Source organism: Coenobita brevimanus, chromosome 104 (assembly GCF_032717465.1).
Source record: "Coenobita brevimanus isolate Jiangsu-jjx chromosome 104, ASM3271746v2, whole genome shotgun sequence".
NCBI classification, from domain to species: Eukaryota; Metazoa; Arthropoda; class Malacostraca; order Decapoda; family Coenobitidae; genus Coenobita; species Coenobita brevimanus.
Window position 1 is genome coordinate 49024413 of NC_137057.1, and position 17500 is coordinate 49041912.

The following is a 17500-nucleotide window of genomic DNA, read 5'->3' on the forward strand; positions in this document are numbered from 1 at the left end:
AAAATTCAAAACCATGAATACAGAAGTGAGTTAGTTGATTGATTTCTCTCTATCACGCAATTGAGAGAGAGGAAACTATATTGCTTGATTTTTTACTCTCTCTCTCTCTCTCTCTTTCTCGCAAACCCTGATCTCACTATTGCCAATTTCGCTCTCTTGTATTTTCTATTATTTTTCACATCTCTCTCTCTCTCTCTCTTTTTCTGTGTGTGTGTGTGTGTGTGTGTGTGTGTGTGTGTGTGTGTTCATTCTCCTCTCTCTTTTCGTCTTCCTAGCCCCCTCACAAGTCTCCCTCCCTCCTTTCCTTTTCTTTTCCTCCCTTCCTTCTTTCTCCCTTTCCCTCCCCCTCCCCCCTCCTCTCCCCATCTATTTCCATATTTTATACACACCACAAAAAATATACCTTGTTACTCTAAGTGTTTTTGTTATTACTGTACTACTACTACTACTACTACTATTACTATTACTACTACTACTACTATTACTCTATTACTACTATTGTTACTATTACTCTACTACTACAACAACTACTACTAATCCTACTACTACTACCACTACTACTACTGCTACATGTATTACCACCACCACCACTACTATTGCTTCTACCACCACCACCACCACCACCACCATTACAACTACTACTACTACTACTACTATTACTGCTATTACTACTACTACTACTACTACCACTATCTACAGCCAATCCTGTAAGTGTGTCGCCCAAATAGGTCAGATTAACACTGTCTTAAAAATAACATACACAAGAACATGAAAGTGTAAAATTAAATAAATAAATAAATAAAAGAGGGTGTTACGAGGCTTCCTGTGTTACTTCGAATTCGGATTTATAAAACAGAGTATTATTGTGCCTCTGCAAAAATGAATCAGCAAGGAAAAAGTGCTAAGAAGACTATATATAAGTGACTATGACTCAAAGTAATTCATTAGTGAGGTATGGTGCTGTGCTACAGTCGTTCTATTTTATGAAGTCAGTTTGGGTGGGGTGATCTGGGACCTCACACTGTTAGCTCTGTTGCCACATCGCCGCCGACACACGTGTAATTATTTGTGCTCACCTCTCTATCTCTCTCACTCTCCTATTTTAAGCTAGTAACTACTTATAAATGAATTTTAAACACTCTGTATAGATGTAATTCAGTAAAAAAGCTATAGTATAGTATACATCTCAAGACTTGTCAGCGTTGCTTTTGCGACGTTGTCAGATGGTGACACGAGGGATAGCCCTGCGTGAGCGGGTCATACTCGGTCAGTCTCCCGCCATGGAAGCTATAAAAAAAAAAAACACGCATCTATAGAAATTTACCTCAGGGGTGGTGTTAAAAAAGTCGAAAACAAGAGAAAAAATAAAGAAAATACAATTAGTAGTAGTTAATAAATATGAGAGAGAGAGAGAGAGAGAGAGAGAGAGAGAGAGAGAGAGAGAGAGAGAGAGAGCACGTGTGTGGCGACGATGTGGCAACAGAGCTAACAGAGTGAGGTCCCACAGCGTCCCACCCAAACTGCCTTCATAAAATAGAACGACTGTAGTGAGTCATGAGGGGTGTCCGTACGAATTATTTACTATTTTCCTAACCTGAGTCTAAGTCTAGTAAGAAGAAAGTGCAATAATTAAATAAATAAATAAATAATAAATAACGTGGCCAGGTGTGTTAGTGGGTCATGGGGTACGTCAGTAAGAATTATTTACAGTTTTCCTAACCTGAGTCTAAGCCTAGTAAGGAGGATGTGCAATTAATAAATAAATAAACACATAAATTAATAATAAATAAATAACATGGCCAGGTGTGTTAGTGACTATGAGGTGCGTCAATACGAACCATATATCTGCTCCTCACCTGCGGCCGACCCTCTCGGTTTGGCGCCCAGGTAGGCCAGGTTGACGTTGGCTTTGCGGCCGTCAATCACAGGGTTAGGCTCCTTGATGGCTCTCTCTGCCCCACCCTTGTCCGCCATCGTCACCTGTGGGGCCGAGGTGGGGAAACTGTTAGGAAATTGCTGGTGATTTTAATGTACACTTTAAATAGGATGGAGGACAGTCACTACCATACTAATATTTTTTTTTTTTTCACAAGAGAGATGAAGTGTAATTACCTGTTTAGGAGGAGGATGCCATTTTCAATTTTACTGTTTGTGTTTTTTAGATGACTGTTAGTAAATATGATGGTGATTTTAATGTGTGTGTGTGTGTGTGTGTGTGTGTGTGTGTGTGTGTGTGTGTGTGTGTGTGTGTGTGTTTACAGTATATATAAGGTAGAGAAGGGTGATTATTTGTGTACGCGAGGGTGTCATTCTGATTTTATTCTTGGAGTTTTAAGGCAACTGTTAGCGAATGTGATGGTGATTTTAATGTGTTATTCTTAGTGAAACAAAAGAAGGTGATTATCTGTTTACAAGGACAAGATCATTTTCATTTTACCTTTGCTTTTTTTTTTCTTTTTTTTTTTTTTGGTGATTTTATTGCACTTGTGATTTAGACAAAGAGAAGAGTGATTTTCTGTTTAGGAGGATGACGCCATTTTAATTCATTCTTGGTATTTTAGGCGATTTTATTGACCTTAAGATCTTGAGAATGAAAGACTGACTAAGAGGGTGTATGTAGGTGAGGTGGAGGGAGGGAGAGGGAGGGGTAGACCGAGGATGAGATGGAGGGATGGAGTAGTGAGGTATATGAGGGAGGGGGCGTGAGCTGGGGGGAGGGTAGTCAAATGGTGGGTGACAGAGCGACTTGGAGGCGTTTTGTCTGCGGCCATCCTTTGCGGGATTAGGGCGTCGGGCTATAGATAGATAGATAGATAGATAGAAGATTTTGAGAAGATGGAGGACGGTGATCCTCTGTTCAAGACGATATTCTAATCTTATTCCTGGAATCTCTGGACGATTTGACTAAACTTAAAGACAAATTTCTGACACTGAATTTGTTAATGAATACAGTATCTAATCCTCTGTCTCTGCAAGTATATCCTAACGTGAACAAAATCCTTCATAGACAGTAAGAATAAAATACAAAAAAATAAGTCACTGAAATGAAGATGCTAATATATCCGTAGTGTGCCAGGGATCGAGCCCCAAGACTAACAGATGCCACTCCACCAGCCTACCAATGTACCACACCCAGAGCCAGTATTCATGTTTCCTAGCACCTCTTCCTTAGCGATTTATTTTTGGATATGGCCGGTTAATTTATTTTTATACGTTATTTATCAAGAGTATGGCGATATTAGAACCATTTAACACAAAAGAGGACAGCAAGGTGTAACAGGCAAAATAAATCGCTAAGGAAGAGGTGTTAAGGAGCTTTCCCGGTTATGGCACTCTATACGCTTTTCACTCTAACTTGGCTCAGATTTTCGCCTTTTTCTAGCTTATTCTACGTTGCTCAGTGGCAGAAAAAGACAATACTACAACTCAGCATCCTGTCCAGAGCACTGCTTCGTGACTAGCATCATATTTTAGAGGATCCTTTCCAGAGCACTTCTTCGTGACTAGCATCATATTTTAGAGCATCCTTTTCGTAGCGCTTCTTCGTGACTAGCATCATATTTCAGAGTATCCTTTCCATAGCACTTCTTCGTGACTAGCATCATATTTTAGAGCACCCTTTTCGTAGCGGTTCTTCGTGACTAGCATCATATTTTAGAGCATCCTTTTCACAGCGCTTCTTCGTGACTAGCATCATATTTCAGAGTATCCTTTCCAGAGCACTTCTTCGTGACTAGCATCATATTTTAAAGCATCCTTTCCAGAGCACTTCTTCGTGACTAGCATCACATTTTAGAGTATCCTTTCCTGAGCGCTTCTTCGTGACTAGCATCATATTTCAGAGTATCCTTTCCAGAGCACTTCTTCGTGACTAGCATCATATTTTAAAGCATCCTTTCCAGAGCACTTCTTCGTGACTAGCATCACATTTTAGAGTATCCTTTCCTGAGCGCTTCTTCGTGACTAGCATCATATTTCAGAGTATCCTTTCCAGAGCACTTCTTCGTGACTAGCATCATATTTTAAAGCATCCTTTCCAGAGCACTTCTTCGTGACTAGCATCACATTTTAGAGTATCCTTTCCTGAGCGCTTCTTCGTGACTAGCATCATATTTCAGAGTATCCTTTCCAGAGCACTTCTTCGTGACTAGCATCATATTTTAAAGCATCCTTTCCAGAGCACTTCTTCGTGACTAGCATCACATTTTAGAGTATCCTTTCCTGAGCGCTTCTTCGTGACTAGCATCATATTTTAGAGTATCCTTTCCAGAGCACTTCTTCGTGAGTAGCATCGTATTTAAGCGTTTATCTATTGCTACAACTCAGCATTCAAGATGGAGAGATGGCAATTTTAGGCCAGGTTAGAGTGAAAAGGGTATAGTAGGCTGCCTGAACTGGGATGAACAAGGTTTTCTCTCTCTCTCTCTCTCTCTCTCTCTCTCTCTCTCTCTCTCTCTCTCTCTCATTTGAAACGTAAGCCTTGTGGACTGCAGGCTAAAAATGACCTCCTTCAGTCCACCATCCTCCTTTCGGGGCATAGGGAGGGGGTTTGGGGATGTCTGTATAACTGGTGCCGCTGTGTGAAAGGGAGAGAAGGAAGGAAGGAAGGAAGGAAGGAAGGGAAGGATGGAGTGGCTAATAAACTGGTGAGGCTGAGGAAGGAAGGAAGGAAGGGAGAGAAGGAGGGAAGGAAGAGAGAAAGTAAGGATGGAGGAGGAGGAGGAGGAGGAGGAGGAGGAGACGAAGGGAGGAAAAGGAGAGCCGTGAAAGTAACGCTCTCCAACACCAATTCAACAAAGTATTAGTAATTATAATATGGCCTAAGAGGAAAGACAAGAGTGTTTATAGCATGATTTACCACGATACGCGATAGCAGTTACTGGGAAGATTAACAGGGAGGGGAAGGCCGAGGATGAGTTGGAGGGATGGAGTGGACATGTGTATGAGAGAAGGGGACGTGTGAGTTGGGAGAAGGGCAGCGTAATGGCAGGGGACTGGGCGACATGGAGGCGATTTGTCTGTGGCCACCCCTTGAGGGATTGAGGCGTTTGGCTATGAATTGATTGACAGATAGATAGATGGATAGATAGACAGACAGATAGATGGATAGGTAGATTAACAGAACAAAGGCTAGTGATTGCAAGGTGTGATCGTTCAGGAAACTTAAATAAATCGGTTTTAGACATGTGTTTCTGGACGGTGATAGCAGAGTGTGATCGTTATGGCAGCGTGAATAAATCGGTTCTAGACATGTGCTTCTGCCTCACCCAACCACCTATCAGCCATCGTTACCTAAACACGAGATGCACAAAAGTTAATTGGGTAGTTAAGGGTTGTGACAGATGATTTCCTTGCTGTTAAATACTCAAAGGGACAGCTTTTTCTATCTATCTATCTATTAACAGCCAGGAGTCTTAATCCCATAAGGGGTGGCTACAAACAAATCGCCTCCATGTCGCCCTGTCCCCTGCCATTTCACTGCCCTTCCCTCAACTCACACTCCCCTCTCTCATATACCTCTCCACTCCATCCCTTCATCTCCTCCCCTCCTCCCCAGCTCAAGCCCCCCTCTCTCATATACCTCTCCACTCCATCTCACCACCTCACTCTTGGTCTCCCCCTCCCTCTCCCCACCTCCACCTCCCTCACATACACTCTCCTCGTTAGTCTCTCACTCTCCATCCTCTCCATATGACCAGATACCTACAAAACTTCAAACTGTCTTCCTCTGTCTGCATTTCCTACTGCCTATGACCTCCAGTCTTTTAACCTTAGTGTGTCCAGGCATCTCGAAATGAGCGCATCTTGAATTTGGCTCTCTGTTACTTCATCCGTATTATTTTCTTGGAGGGCATAATCGGCCGGGTGTCTGGCCTTTGTTTCCTTCTTTCTTGCATAAAAAAAAAAGTTCAAAATGGCCTTTCAAAAATTCTTGCCCCCCTCTCCATTCGCCCCCTCCCCCCGTCAAAAAAAAAAATCAATACCCTTTTCTTGGTCAATTTTTTTCCTCTCTCTCTCTCTCTCTCTCTCTCTCTCTCTCTTTGGCACGGGACCTAGTAGAAAAATATATATATATCTACTAAATACTTCCTAACTTCCTATCTGTCTCTAAACACCAGCTAATAATACCAGACTTTCAATGTACTCTCTCAATCTTCTCTTTCCTTTGTTTTTTTTTATTTAGGCATCAGAGTTAGTTTAATTTTTTGTGTTTTTCTTTTACCTTCTTGCGTTTTTTTTTTTTTGAGACTTTTTTTGCGTTTTTCCGATATTTGGAACGTTTTTTCCGATATTTTTTTGTTTTTCGATATTTTTTTGAGTTTTTTCCAATTTTTTCTCCGTTTTTTCGATATTATTTTGAACGTTTTTCGATATTTTTTTGCGTTTTTGCGACATTTTTTGCGTTTTTTCAACATTTTTTGCGTCTTTTCGAAAATTTTTTGCGTTTTTCGATATTTTTTTGCGTTTTTTCGACATTTTTTGCGTTTTTCCGATATTTTTTTGCGTTTTTTCCGATATTTTTTTTGTTTTTTCGATATTTTTTTGCGTTTTTTCGACATTTTTTGCGTTTTTTCGACATTTTTTGATTTTTTACGACACTGCGTTTCTTCGACTTTTTAAAAATTTTCTTTTTTTTTTTTTTTTTTTTTTTTTTGGCGACATTATTTTCATTTTCTCGACATTAATTTGAATTTTTGCGACTTTTTTTTTTTACGTTTTTTTCGATTGTTTTACGTTTTTTTGAGTTTTTGCGTTTTTTCGATTTTTTTTTTTTCCTAGTGCTATTTTGTTTTTCTCCTGTGCTTTCTCTCCATTTCTTTTTTATTTATAGGTTGATCTTATACTTTCTAAATTCAAATATTATGCAGATTTAAAAGCTGACTTACATGCAAACAACACTGCACAGGCGATACGGCAAACCAGCAACGCACGCACATACTAACGCAAAAACCAATGCACACACACACACACACACACACACACACACACACACACACACACACATATATATACGGTAACGCACATACTACACACCCACACAAACAACAATAACGGTATTACAAATCAACATAGTACACACACACTAACGCAAAATAAATGCACACACACACACACACACACACACACACACACACACACACACACACACACACACACACACACCCACACTAACACTGATAACAATGCACACACACATAATAACGCACATACACACGCACTAACGCAAAAAAATGCACACACACACACGCACACACAACACCACAGCACACAGCAAACACAAATACAACCACAACCAACACCATTTCTGTAACAACAGCATAGTTAGCCCTGACGCCGTTTTCTGTGAGGTTTTCGGACACCCTCTGGTTATTAGAACACCCTCCTCCTCCTTCTCCTCCTCCTTTACCTTCATCATCATCATCATCATCATGCACAAAGATGCCTATATGAACGCCAATACCAACGCACATCAACGCAACCCCACCACCTTTCACGCATCAAAAATAATAATAACAATAATAATAATAATAATAATACGATTAATAATAATAATAATAATAATAATAATAATAATAATAAACAAATAAATAAATAAACAGAGCGAAAAAAATTAATAACGTCTTTAAAACCATGACTTAAATCACTTCAGCCCAGTAACGTCTTTTTCTTAGTCTTTCTCCACACCAATTTAGGGCTCGTCCAAACCAAACCCCTGCTGGTGCGGGCGGGCGTATCGCTTAAACCAAACCCCTGCTGGTGCGGGCGGGCGTATCGCTTAAGTCCATGGAAATTCCCGCCCACACCCGCCTCCACTCGCCCCCTACCCTCCCACACTCACCCACGCACGTGCACACCCGCCCGCACCAACATGCATTTGGTGTGGTCGTGCCCTTAGACAAATTATGAAAGGCCTCTCTTACTAAATGGGTTAATGAAGACGAGAAAATTTCACTACCAGTTCTAAAAGCCTTTCCTAAATAATAATAATAGTAGTAGTAGTAGTAGTAGTAATCATCATCATCATCACAATAATAATAATAATAATAATAATAATAATGAGAGAGAGAGAGAGAGAGAGAGAGAAACTAACCAGCTAAATGGGCCACACACTCATTGACTCACCATTCAATCCCTCGGAATCCTGACATATTGCTACATACTTAAACCAACATAGCCTTAGTCGCTACTTATACAGTGTTAGGGGAGAGAAAAACGCCTATAGTCCACTCATTTTAACTTGGCAGAGATTTTCGTCCATTTGCAGCTTATTTCCAGTAGTGGTAAATGAACACTATGGCACTTCTTCGTGACTAGCAACATATTCTCAACATTCAAGATGGAGGGATGGCAATTTTACGCCAAGTTAGAGTGATAAAAGGAAGGGCAATTTTTAGACAGAGTATCATCATCAGAGTACCACCATCCACTCACTTGATATAGTGTTGCCTACTTCTTCCTTCACCTCCATCATTCTTTTTCTGTGTCTGTCTTCCTCTCTTCCTATTTCTCACCATCATCCACTCACTTGATGATTTGCTGCCTACTTCTTCCTTCATCTTTATCATTCTTTTTCTGTCTGTCCTCCTCTCTTCCTATTTCTCACCATCACCCACTCACTTGATGATTTGCTGCCTACTTCTTCCTTCATCTTTATCATTCTTTTTCTGTCTGTCCTCCTCTCTTCCTATTTCTCACCATCACCCACTCACTTGATGTAGTGTTGCCTACTTCTTCCTTCACCTTTATCATTCTTTTTGTGTGTCCTCCTCTCTTTCTATGTCTCACCATCATCCACTCACTGGATGTAGTGCTGCCTACTTCTTCCTTCATCTTTATCATTCTGTTTCTTCATCTGTCCTCCTCTCTTCCTATTTCTCTCATCTTTCCTGTCACTTTTTATTACTCTTCTTTCCTTTTCAGGTGGCTTTACGTTGAGTGACAAGCCTAATGGTTTCCTGTAAGCCAGGAAACCATTAACAACGCTGGGTGGTAACCATATAGCCAACCCATACGTGTTCCCCACGTGTCAACAAGTGGGTTTGGTGGAGGGTTAGTGCCCCTCCCCGTAAAACAACTAACCCAAAGACAAACGGCCACCCCTTACGGGATTATGGCGTCTGGCGATAGATAAATAAACAGATAGGTAGACAGACAGATAGATAGACATAGAGGATACAAAACAAATAACGATCAGTGTAAACAAATGACGTCACATCCGGTTACCCAAGCTGCTGCATATTGGCGGGAAAATACGATATATTACTGACTGATAACTTTACTTCCTCCTTCATTTATCAGGCTTTTTATCCATTATTATTTATTTATTTATTTATTTATTTATTTTTATAGGGTGGTCCATATATAACGCTCCTCTTCCACCTCACTGGGCTACTTCTTGTGTGTTGCGGGTACAGCTGTTGTAGTGTCTGTTATGCATTATTTATTTCCTACTCCCACTGCCACACCTACGCCCACACCAGCACACTGAGCCGTCCCTACACCATATGATACCCCTTGAGAGTTTCTTGTCTCTCTCTCTCTCTCTCTCTCTCTCTCTCTCTCTCTCTCTCCCTCTCCACAATCAGTTCAAAACCTAAGTTCCATTTACTTGCATCTCTCTCTCTCTCTCTCTCTCTCTCTCTCTCTCTCTCTCCTCAATCAGTTCAAAACCTAAGTTCCATTTACTTGCATCTCTCTCTCTCTCTCTCTCTCTCTCTCTCTCCTCAATCAGTTCAAAACCTAAGTTCCATTTCTCTCTCTCTCTCTCTCTCTCTCTCTCTCTCTCTCTCTCTCCCGTCAGTTCAAAACCTAAGTTCCATTTACTTGCATCTCTGTCTGTCTGTCTGTCTGTCTGTCTCTCTCTCTCTCTCTCTCTGCCTGTCTGTCTGTCTCTCTCTCTCTCTCTCTCTCAATCAATCAATCAAACCCACCCACCAAACTTCAGACCAAATCTAAGATGGCGTCTGACTTCAACGGCATGTAAAATACTAGGACACTCAGTGGAGCGCATCTCTCCGACAAGGGCCACGTCATTTCCAAACCACTCTACATAATGGGTTAGGTTTTCTCATCACTGATTGGGGTTTCGCAAAAAGTGTTGTCCGGATCCAGAATCTGTAATACCATCCGGATCGGTGCCAAAATTTAATCGATTGTTCCCTGGGACATGGGCTATCTACCCACCAAATTAGGTCAAAATCTCTGTTAGTTTTTGAGTAATCCTGCTGACAGACAAACACACACACACACACACACACAAGAAAAAAAACTTAATCGATTGTTCCCTGGGACATGGCCTATCTACCCACCAAATTAGGTCAAAATCTCTCTCGTAGTTTTTGAGTAATCCTGCTGACAAACACACTCACACACACACACACACACACACACAAAACTTAATCGATTGTTCCCTGGGACATGGCCTATCTACCCACCAAATTTGGTCAAAATCTCTGTTAGTTTCTGAGTAATCCTGCTGACAAACAAACACACATAAACAGGGGCGAAAACATACCCTCCTTGTCGGTGAAAAATGGAATCCACCTTTTCAATATGACGTCACTATAGTCGCGGCGCACGACTCTGAGGTTGTCATTATCGTACCCTGGCAACCTACCATGCAAAAGTGCGTCCGATTTCATGTTATATTATACACGAATCATATTATTATGCACGAATATATTATACACGAATATTATTATACACGAACATATTATACACGAATCACATGCGTCTCATATTATACACGAAATCAGACGCACTTTTGAATGGTAGGTTGCCAGGGCACGATAATAACAACCTCAGAGTCACGCGCCGCGACTATAGTACGATGACGTCACTACTACGATGACGTCTCTACTACTATGACGTCATTAGTGTATTCCTGACGGCCTTGGATAACTCTGCTTATTTCGGGAGATAAATACTGAACGGAAGTTACATACAGCCCTTACTAATCGCTAATAATAATAATAATAATAATAATAATAATAATAATAATGATAGTAATAATAATAAAATAATAATAATAATAATAATAATAATACCTGTATAATACAATAATAATAATAATAATAATAATAACAATAATAATAATATCAAAAAAGCAAAAAGTAACTGACGATAGCAAATAATAATAATAATAATAATAACAACAATAATCATAATAATCACATGCTACCTTATCCCATGATCTAGAGAGAGAGAGAGAGAGAGGGAAGGAGTGAGAGAGGAATTAGAGAAAGTGAGAGAGAGGGAGAGAGGGGGGGCTGTGGTGTAACTCTAAGCGCTGCACACGCTTGAGGAGGCACGCGTCCTGTGAGAGAGAGAGAGAGAGAGAGAGAGAGAGAGAGAATTTTGTGTGTGTGTGTGTGTGTGTGTGTGTGTGTGTGTGTGTGTGTGTGTGTGTGTGTGTGTGTGTGTGTGTGTGTGTGTGCAAAACGAGAAAGAGAGAGAGAGAGAGAGAGAGAGGGAGAGAGAGAGATTTTGTGTGTGTGTGTGTGTGTGTGTGTGTGTGTGTGTGTGTGTGTGTGTGCAAAACGAGAGAGAGAAAGATTTTGTGTGTGTGTGTAAAACGAGAGAGAGAGAGAGAGAGAGAGAGAGAGGAGGGGGGTCAGGGATGGGTGACAGAGCGAGTAATCCTTATCATATTACTAGATGGTCCCTCTCTCTCTCTCTCTCTCTCTCTCTCTCTCTCTCTCTCTCTCTCTCTCTCAAAGAAAACAAACAGGAAAAGCAAGGCAGCCATGATAAAGAAATAAAGCAAGAGAGAGTGCAAGTAAAGATAGCTCACAAATCTATAAGGCCTCAAGTCAATAACTACAAAGAAAATCAGTCTTGTAGAATCTGTATATGTGTGAGCTAGTTCTAAAATATTAAAGAGAGTGACAATACAGGAAGTCTACGTGTGTGAAAGTCTGTAGTGTTTTAGAGATAGCTTTAATTTCACAGCCCTATTGTACGCTTATTAAAGTTAGCTCTAATTTAACTTGAGTGAGCTAGTTCTAAAAAAAAGATAATGAACATCTATATGGTTATGTGGTGTATCGATATCCGATGTGGTATTTTAAAGATAGCTCTAATTAAAGATAGTTCTAGGGTATTAAATCTAGCTCTAAATTTTCAGGGTATCTTCAAAGTGGGTCTGGAGATCCTCAACACCTCTTCCTTAGCGATTTATTTTGCTTATCTCTAAACGTCCTGTCCTATTTTTTTCCCCTTATAGTAAATGTTAAATCATATAAGAGACGCTAAATAATTCGCTCAGGAAAAGGTGTTAAGGCGTTCCGCGTGCCAAATACTGCACTGGGCTATACTTCTTTCATCTTAACTTGGCCCAGAATTTCGTCCAGGTGTTGGTTATGTCACGTACTGTGGCTCCATCTCAGGAAATGTTACGGCTCTCTACAGCTTTTGCATAGCACTTCTTCGTGACTAGTATCATATTTTGTGTGTGTGTGTGTGTGTGTGTGTGTGTGTGTGTGTGTGTGTCCAAAAAGCTGGTGGCATCTCGCAAAAAGCACACACACACACACACACACACACACACACACACACACACACACACACACACACACTCTTCAACCTCGCTGCTTGTATCTGCATGTCATATTTTATTGAAGATTTCGTAACATTTCTACCTTAGCGATTTATTCTATACATTACACCTCCATAATTACCCTCTTGTATATCACTAATGCAACTAGGTCAGCATCAAACTAACATAAATAGCACAGAAGACAACGTTAAGGTGATACGTGCAAAATAAATCGCTACAGAACAGGACTCGCGAAATCTCCAGTGTGAGTAACAGTTTGTATCGCTCAGCATCTGTTGTGTTGGATCCGCGCTTGCTTAAAAAAAAAAAAAAAAACCCGGAAAATTCATATACTTCCTGCCTGAAAATCCAAACAATACTTTTTCAAAAATGTTAAAAACGAAATTCAGACAGATATTAATATTGCTTCCCTCCCCCTCACTCCCTTGGGTTAAATCAAAATGTGGAATACGCTACGGCAATATTTTCACCATTTTCGAAATCTCTTAACACCTCTTCTTAACCGAATTATTTTGCATTTTACAATTAAACATTTTCCTGTATGTTATAGGTGTGTTTTTATAATGACCTTGGGTTGTATTCTAATGAGGAAGCTCCCTAACACTTTTTCCTAAGCGATTTATTTTGTTTATTACCCCAAACTGTTCTCTTCTGTATTACACAAAAACCTTCCAGTATCACCAGACTTCATAAGTAACGTACGAAAATAAATAGCTAAGGAAGAGGTGTTAGGAAGCTTCCTTAACTGATGAGGATATGGGCCTTTGACTGCATAAATAACACAATACAAACTTTAATGTGTCATATGCAAAAATAAACCGGTAAAGAAGAGGTGTTAGGGATCTTCAAATTTAAAAAAAGAAAGTGGCCCCAAATCAATATATAAAAGTCTCATTTCAAGCTTTACTGTGTCATATGCAAAAATATACTGGTAAAGAAATGGTGTTAGGGATTTTCAAAACTCAAAAGTGGAGGGACTGTAAGAAAATGTTCTGGAGAGAAGTGAAAAGAGTAAGACAGGGTGGAAGTGAAGTTAGCAGGGGAGTGAAAGATAAAAATGGTAGATTACTAGTGGAGAAGGGAGAAAAAGTGAACAGATGGAGAGAACACTTTAAGGAATTGTTGAACGTAGAGGATGGAAGTAATGCGAGTATAAGTGGCTGGGGAATGGCTGGGAGAAGGAAGGAGGTGAGAAGACAGGAAGAAATCAGTAGGATAGAAGTTGTGGAAGCAATGAAGAAAGTTAAATCAGGGAAAGCCCCAGGAATTGATGGAGTGTGTGGTGAAATGCTGAAGCATGGGGGAGAGATAGTAGTAGAATGGATGTGGAAGATGTGCAGATTGGGCTGGGAGGAAGGTAGAGTCCTGGAGGATTGGAAGTCAGGTATAATTAGTCCCTTGTACAAAGGAAAAGGGGAAAAAGAAGTGTGTGGTAATCATAGGGGCATTCGTCTTCTTAGTATAATAGGAAAAGTGTATGGTAGGATACTTATAGACAGAGTTAGAGAAAGAACAGAGAAATTAGTTGGAGAAGAACAGGGAGGCTTTAGGAAGGGAAGAGGTTGTGTAGATCAGATATTCATTCTTAGATCTTTAGTGGAAAAGTTTCTAGAGAAGGGAAAGAAGTTGTATGCGGCTTTCATGGATTTGGAGAAAGCATATGACAGGGTGGATAGACAAGGATTGTGCAAAGTGTTAAGAATATATGGAGTAGATGGGAAGTTGTTGAATGCTGTGAAGAGTATGTACGATGGTGCGAAGGCTGCAGTGCGTGTGAATGGTGAACTAAGTGAATTTTTCTCTTTGAAAGTTGGTTTGAAACAGGGATGTGTCATGTCTCCATGGTTGTTCAATCTGTACATGGATGGGGTAATAAAAGAGGTACAAGGTAGGGTAGTGGATTTTGGAGTGGTCCTGGTGAGAGAGGATAGTGTTTGGAAACTCCCTGTACTGTTGTTTGCAGATGATACTGTGTTGTTGAGTGAAGACGAAGGGGAGCTGCAAGGCTTGGTGGATGAGTTTGAGAGAGTGTGTAAGAAACGGAATCTTAAGGTGAATGTAGGGAAGAGTAAAGTGATGGTCTTTGAGAGAGGTGAAGTTAGTGAATGTATAGCGAGGTTGGATGGTGAGGAATTGGAAAATGTGAGTACGTTTAAGTACTTGGGTAGTGTGATGAGTAAGGATGGAGGTTTGGAGGGTGAAGTGCTTGAAAGGGTACAGCAGGGAAGAAAGGTTGCTGGTTCTTTGAAAGCAGTGATAAGAAACCGAGAAGTGAGCATGGAAGTGAAAAAGTTACTACATGACAGTATTGTGATACCAACTCTAACGTACGGAAGTGAAGCGTGGACGTTGTTGGAAGGACACAAGTCAAGAGTGAGAGCAGTGGAAATGAGTTATTTAAGAGGAGCCTGTGGAGTCACATGGAGAGACAGGCTGACGAATGAGGATATAAAGGAGCGTTGTGGTGTGGACGTGGATGTGATAGGAAGCGTTATGAGGAACACACTGAGGTGGTTTGGCCATGTGGAGAGGATGGAGGGTGAGAGACTGACGAAGAGAGTGTATGTGAGTGAGGTGGAGAGGGGAAGAGGGAGGGGGAGGCCGAGGATGAGATGGAGGGATGGGGTGGAGAGGTATATGAGAGAGGGGGGTGTGAGTTGGGAGCAGGGCAGTGAAATGGCGGGGGACAGGGCGACTTGGAGGCGATTTGTTTGTGGCCACCCCAAACGGGATTGAGGCGTCTGGCAATAGATAGATAGATAGAAAAAAGACTGTGGCCCTGAATCAATATATAAAAGTCTCATGTCAAACTGTAATGTGTGATATGCAAAAAATAAACCAGTAAAGAAGAGGTGTTAGGGATCTTGAAAACTCAAAGAAGAATGTGACCATAGATCAATATATAAAATTCTCATTTCAATCTTTACTGTGTCATAAGCAAAAATAAACCAGTAAAGATGAGGTGTTAGGGATCTTGAAAACTCAAAAAAAGAATGTGTCCCTAAATTAATATATAAAAGTCTCATTTCAAGCTTTACTGTGTCATATACAAAAATAAACCGGTAAAGAAGAGGTGTTTGGGATCTTCAAATAAAAAAGAATGTCCCTAAATCAATACATAAAAGTCTCAATTCAATTTTTACTGTCATATGCAAAAATAAACCGGTAAAGAAGAGGTGTTTGGGATCTTCAAAACTCAAAACAGAATTTGTCCTTAAATCAATATATATAAAAGTTTCATTTCAGTTCACTAGTATTACAAAAACAAAACTACGGAACAACTAAGAAGGCAACACAAAAAGGAAAAAAAAAATCAACTAATTATTCAGACTTACAGGTCAAAGCACAGCAACGGTCAGACTAAATACCCAGATTGTCAATATGGTAAGAACATCAACAAAGTCTTACAGGAAGTTATTGGAAGGGAAGAGAAGTTATTCGGATGCCATGATATATGTCTGTGTGTATATACCATTAAATATTGTCATTATAACAAAATACAACAACAGCAACATCAACAACCACAACAGCAAAGTCGCAAAATCTCAAGAGAAAACATGAGTCAAAATCTTGGAAGAAAAAAAATCACACGACACGCCAACCCCACTCAAAAAAACACAAAGAATGTATGTATAATATATAATAGATATTTCAACAAACTCTTCCTAGGTAGAGATATCAATATGTACAACAACAGTCACAGCTGTCTTAGCATGATTATTTTTATTATTATTATTGTTGCATCAAAATCGAGTGCCAAAATCAGTCACAATCAAAAATCTACACTATACACTCCTACCAAGACCACAATGTTTCATCACCAAGCCAATAAAAAAATTAAATAAAAAACGAAAAAACAAGCACACAATGACAAAAAAAAATATATGTATATATTGTATTAAAATCACCACGTCACGAACCCCATTTCCAAGGCATGGGCAACGCAAGTACTTACAAAAACCGCCTCTCTCGCATTTCGACATCCCTCGTACTTACACATCGACAACCACAACTTTTATGCACCGATTTGGCTTAGTAGCTGTGGTGGTGGCTGTGGTGGTGGCTGTGGTTGTGGTGGTGGAGGTGCTTGTGACAGCCGGCGACTAGAAGGTAACAACAATTGGCTGGGTTACAACTTTTTCTCGCCTTCTTGGATTCAGAGTCACATTCCGAGTGACACCGGGGCTTCGTAACACATTCTCCATGGTGATTTATTCTCTCTCTTACACCTTAACGTCCTTCAGTAAGCTATTTCAACCATTTTAATATTGATATGGTTTGAATAATAGTATACAAGAGGATACTAAGGTGTAATGTGCAGAATAAAGCACTAAGGAAGAGGTGTTACGAAATCTCCCAAATCACATAGAATAAGACTCTTTGAATCTTTTTTTTTTTTTTGGTAATTGATCAAACCTTTGGGCAGAGTGATGCAAAGGTGTGATGAAGGTAGACTCAGTGGAGAATAAAGAAATAAGTGAAGGAAGGAGGAAGGATATGAAAAATGCAGGAAGCTATTCAAACTGGGGGACTCGCAGTTGGCCAGTAGAAAATGACAGCGTTTGAATCTTGAATTTTAAAAGTGTATTAAAATCTACACAGCTTAAATGAACCCATAAACTATAACTTTTTTTTTATTTAGTTAACTTTTGAGTGTGTTCTTCAACTGTAAGATCCAAATTGGTGACACGGCCAAAACCAATTTCCGTTAACCACTTTTGAATGATGGCGCCATTTTATCGTTTCATCTTTGTCACTGTCAACAATGTCTTACAGTTTGAAACCCACCATGGAGGAGGGGTTAAAAAATACTTATAATTAGTGTGCAATACTTATAAATACTTGTCCAATAATTCAAAGCTACGGTACTTCAATACGTCATCTTCTCCTAACCAACAGCCAGAGACCCCATTCAAAGAGGAATCTGGTGGCCAATTATGG

General features: G+C 40.1%; 1 protein-coding gene across 2 annotated transcripts in view; it reads right to left on the reverse strand.

Moving 5' to 3' along the window:
- The window catches only part of LOC145415912 (RNA-binding protein 38-like), a 75632-nt gene that overhangs the window by 36361 nt on the left and 21771 nt on the right, over positions 1-17500 (reverse strand). Inside the window, exon 2 of one of the 2 annotated variants that reach the window (XM_080285027.1) lies at positions 1857-1980. In XM_080285027.1, the coding sequence (XP_080141153.1) occupies positions 1857-1980 (124 nt within the window). Of the gene's footprint in view, positions 1-1838; positions 1981-17500 lie in introns of both variants that reach the window. The other variant, XM_080285026.1, reaches the window with a different exon arrangement.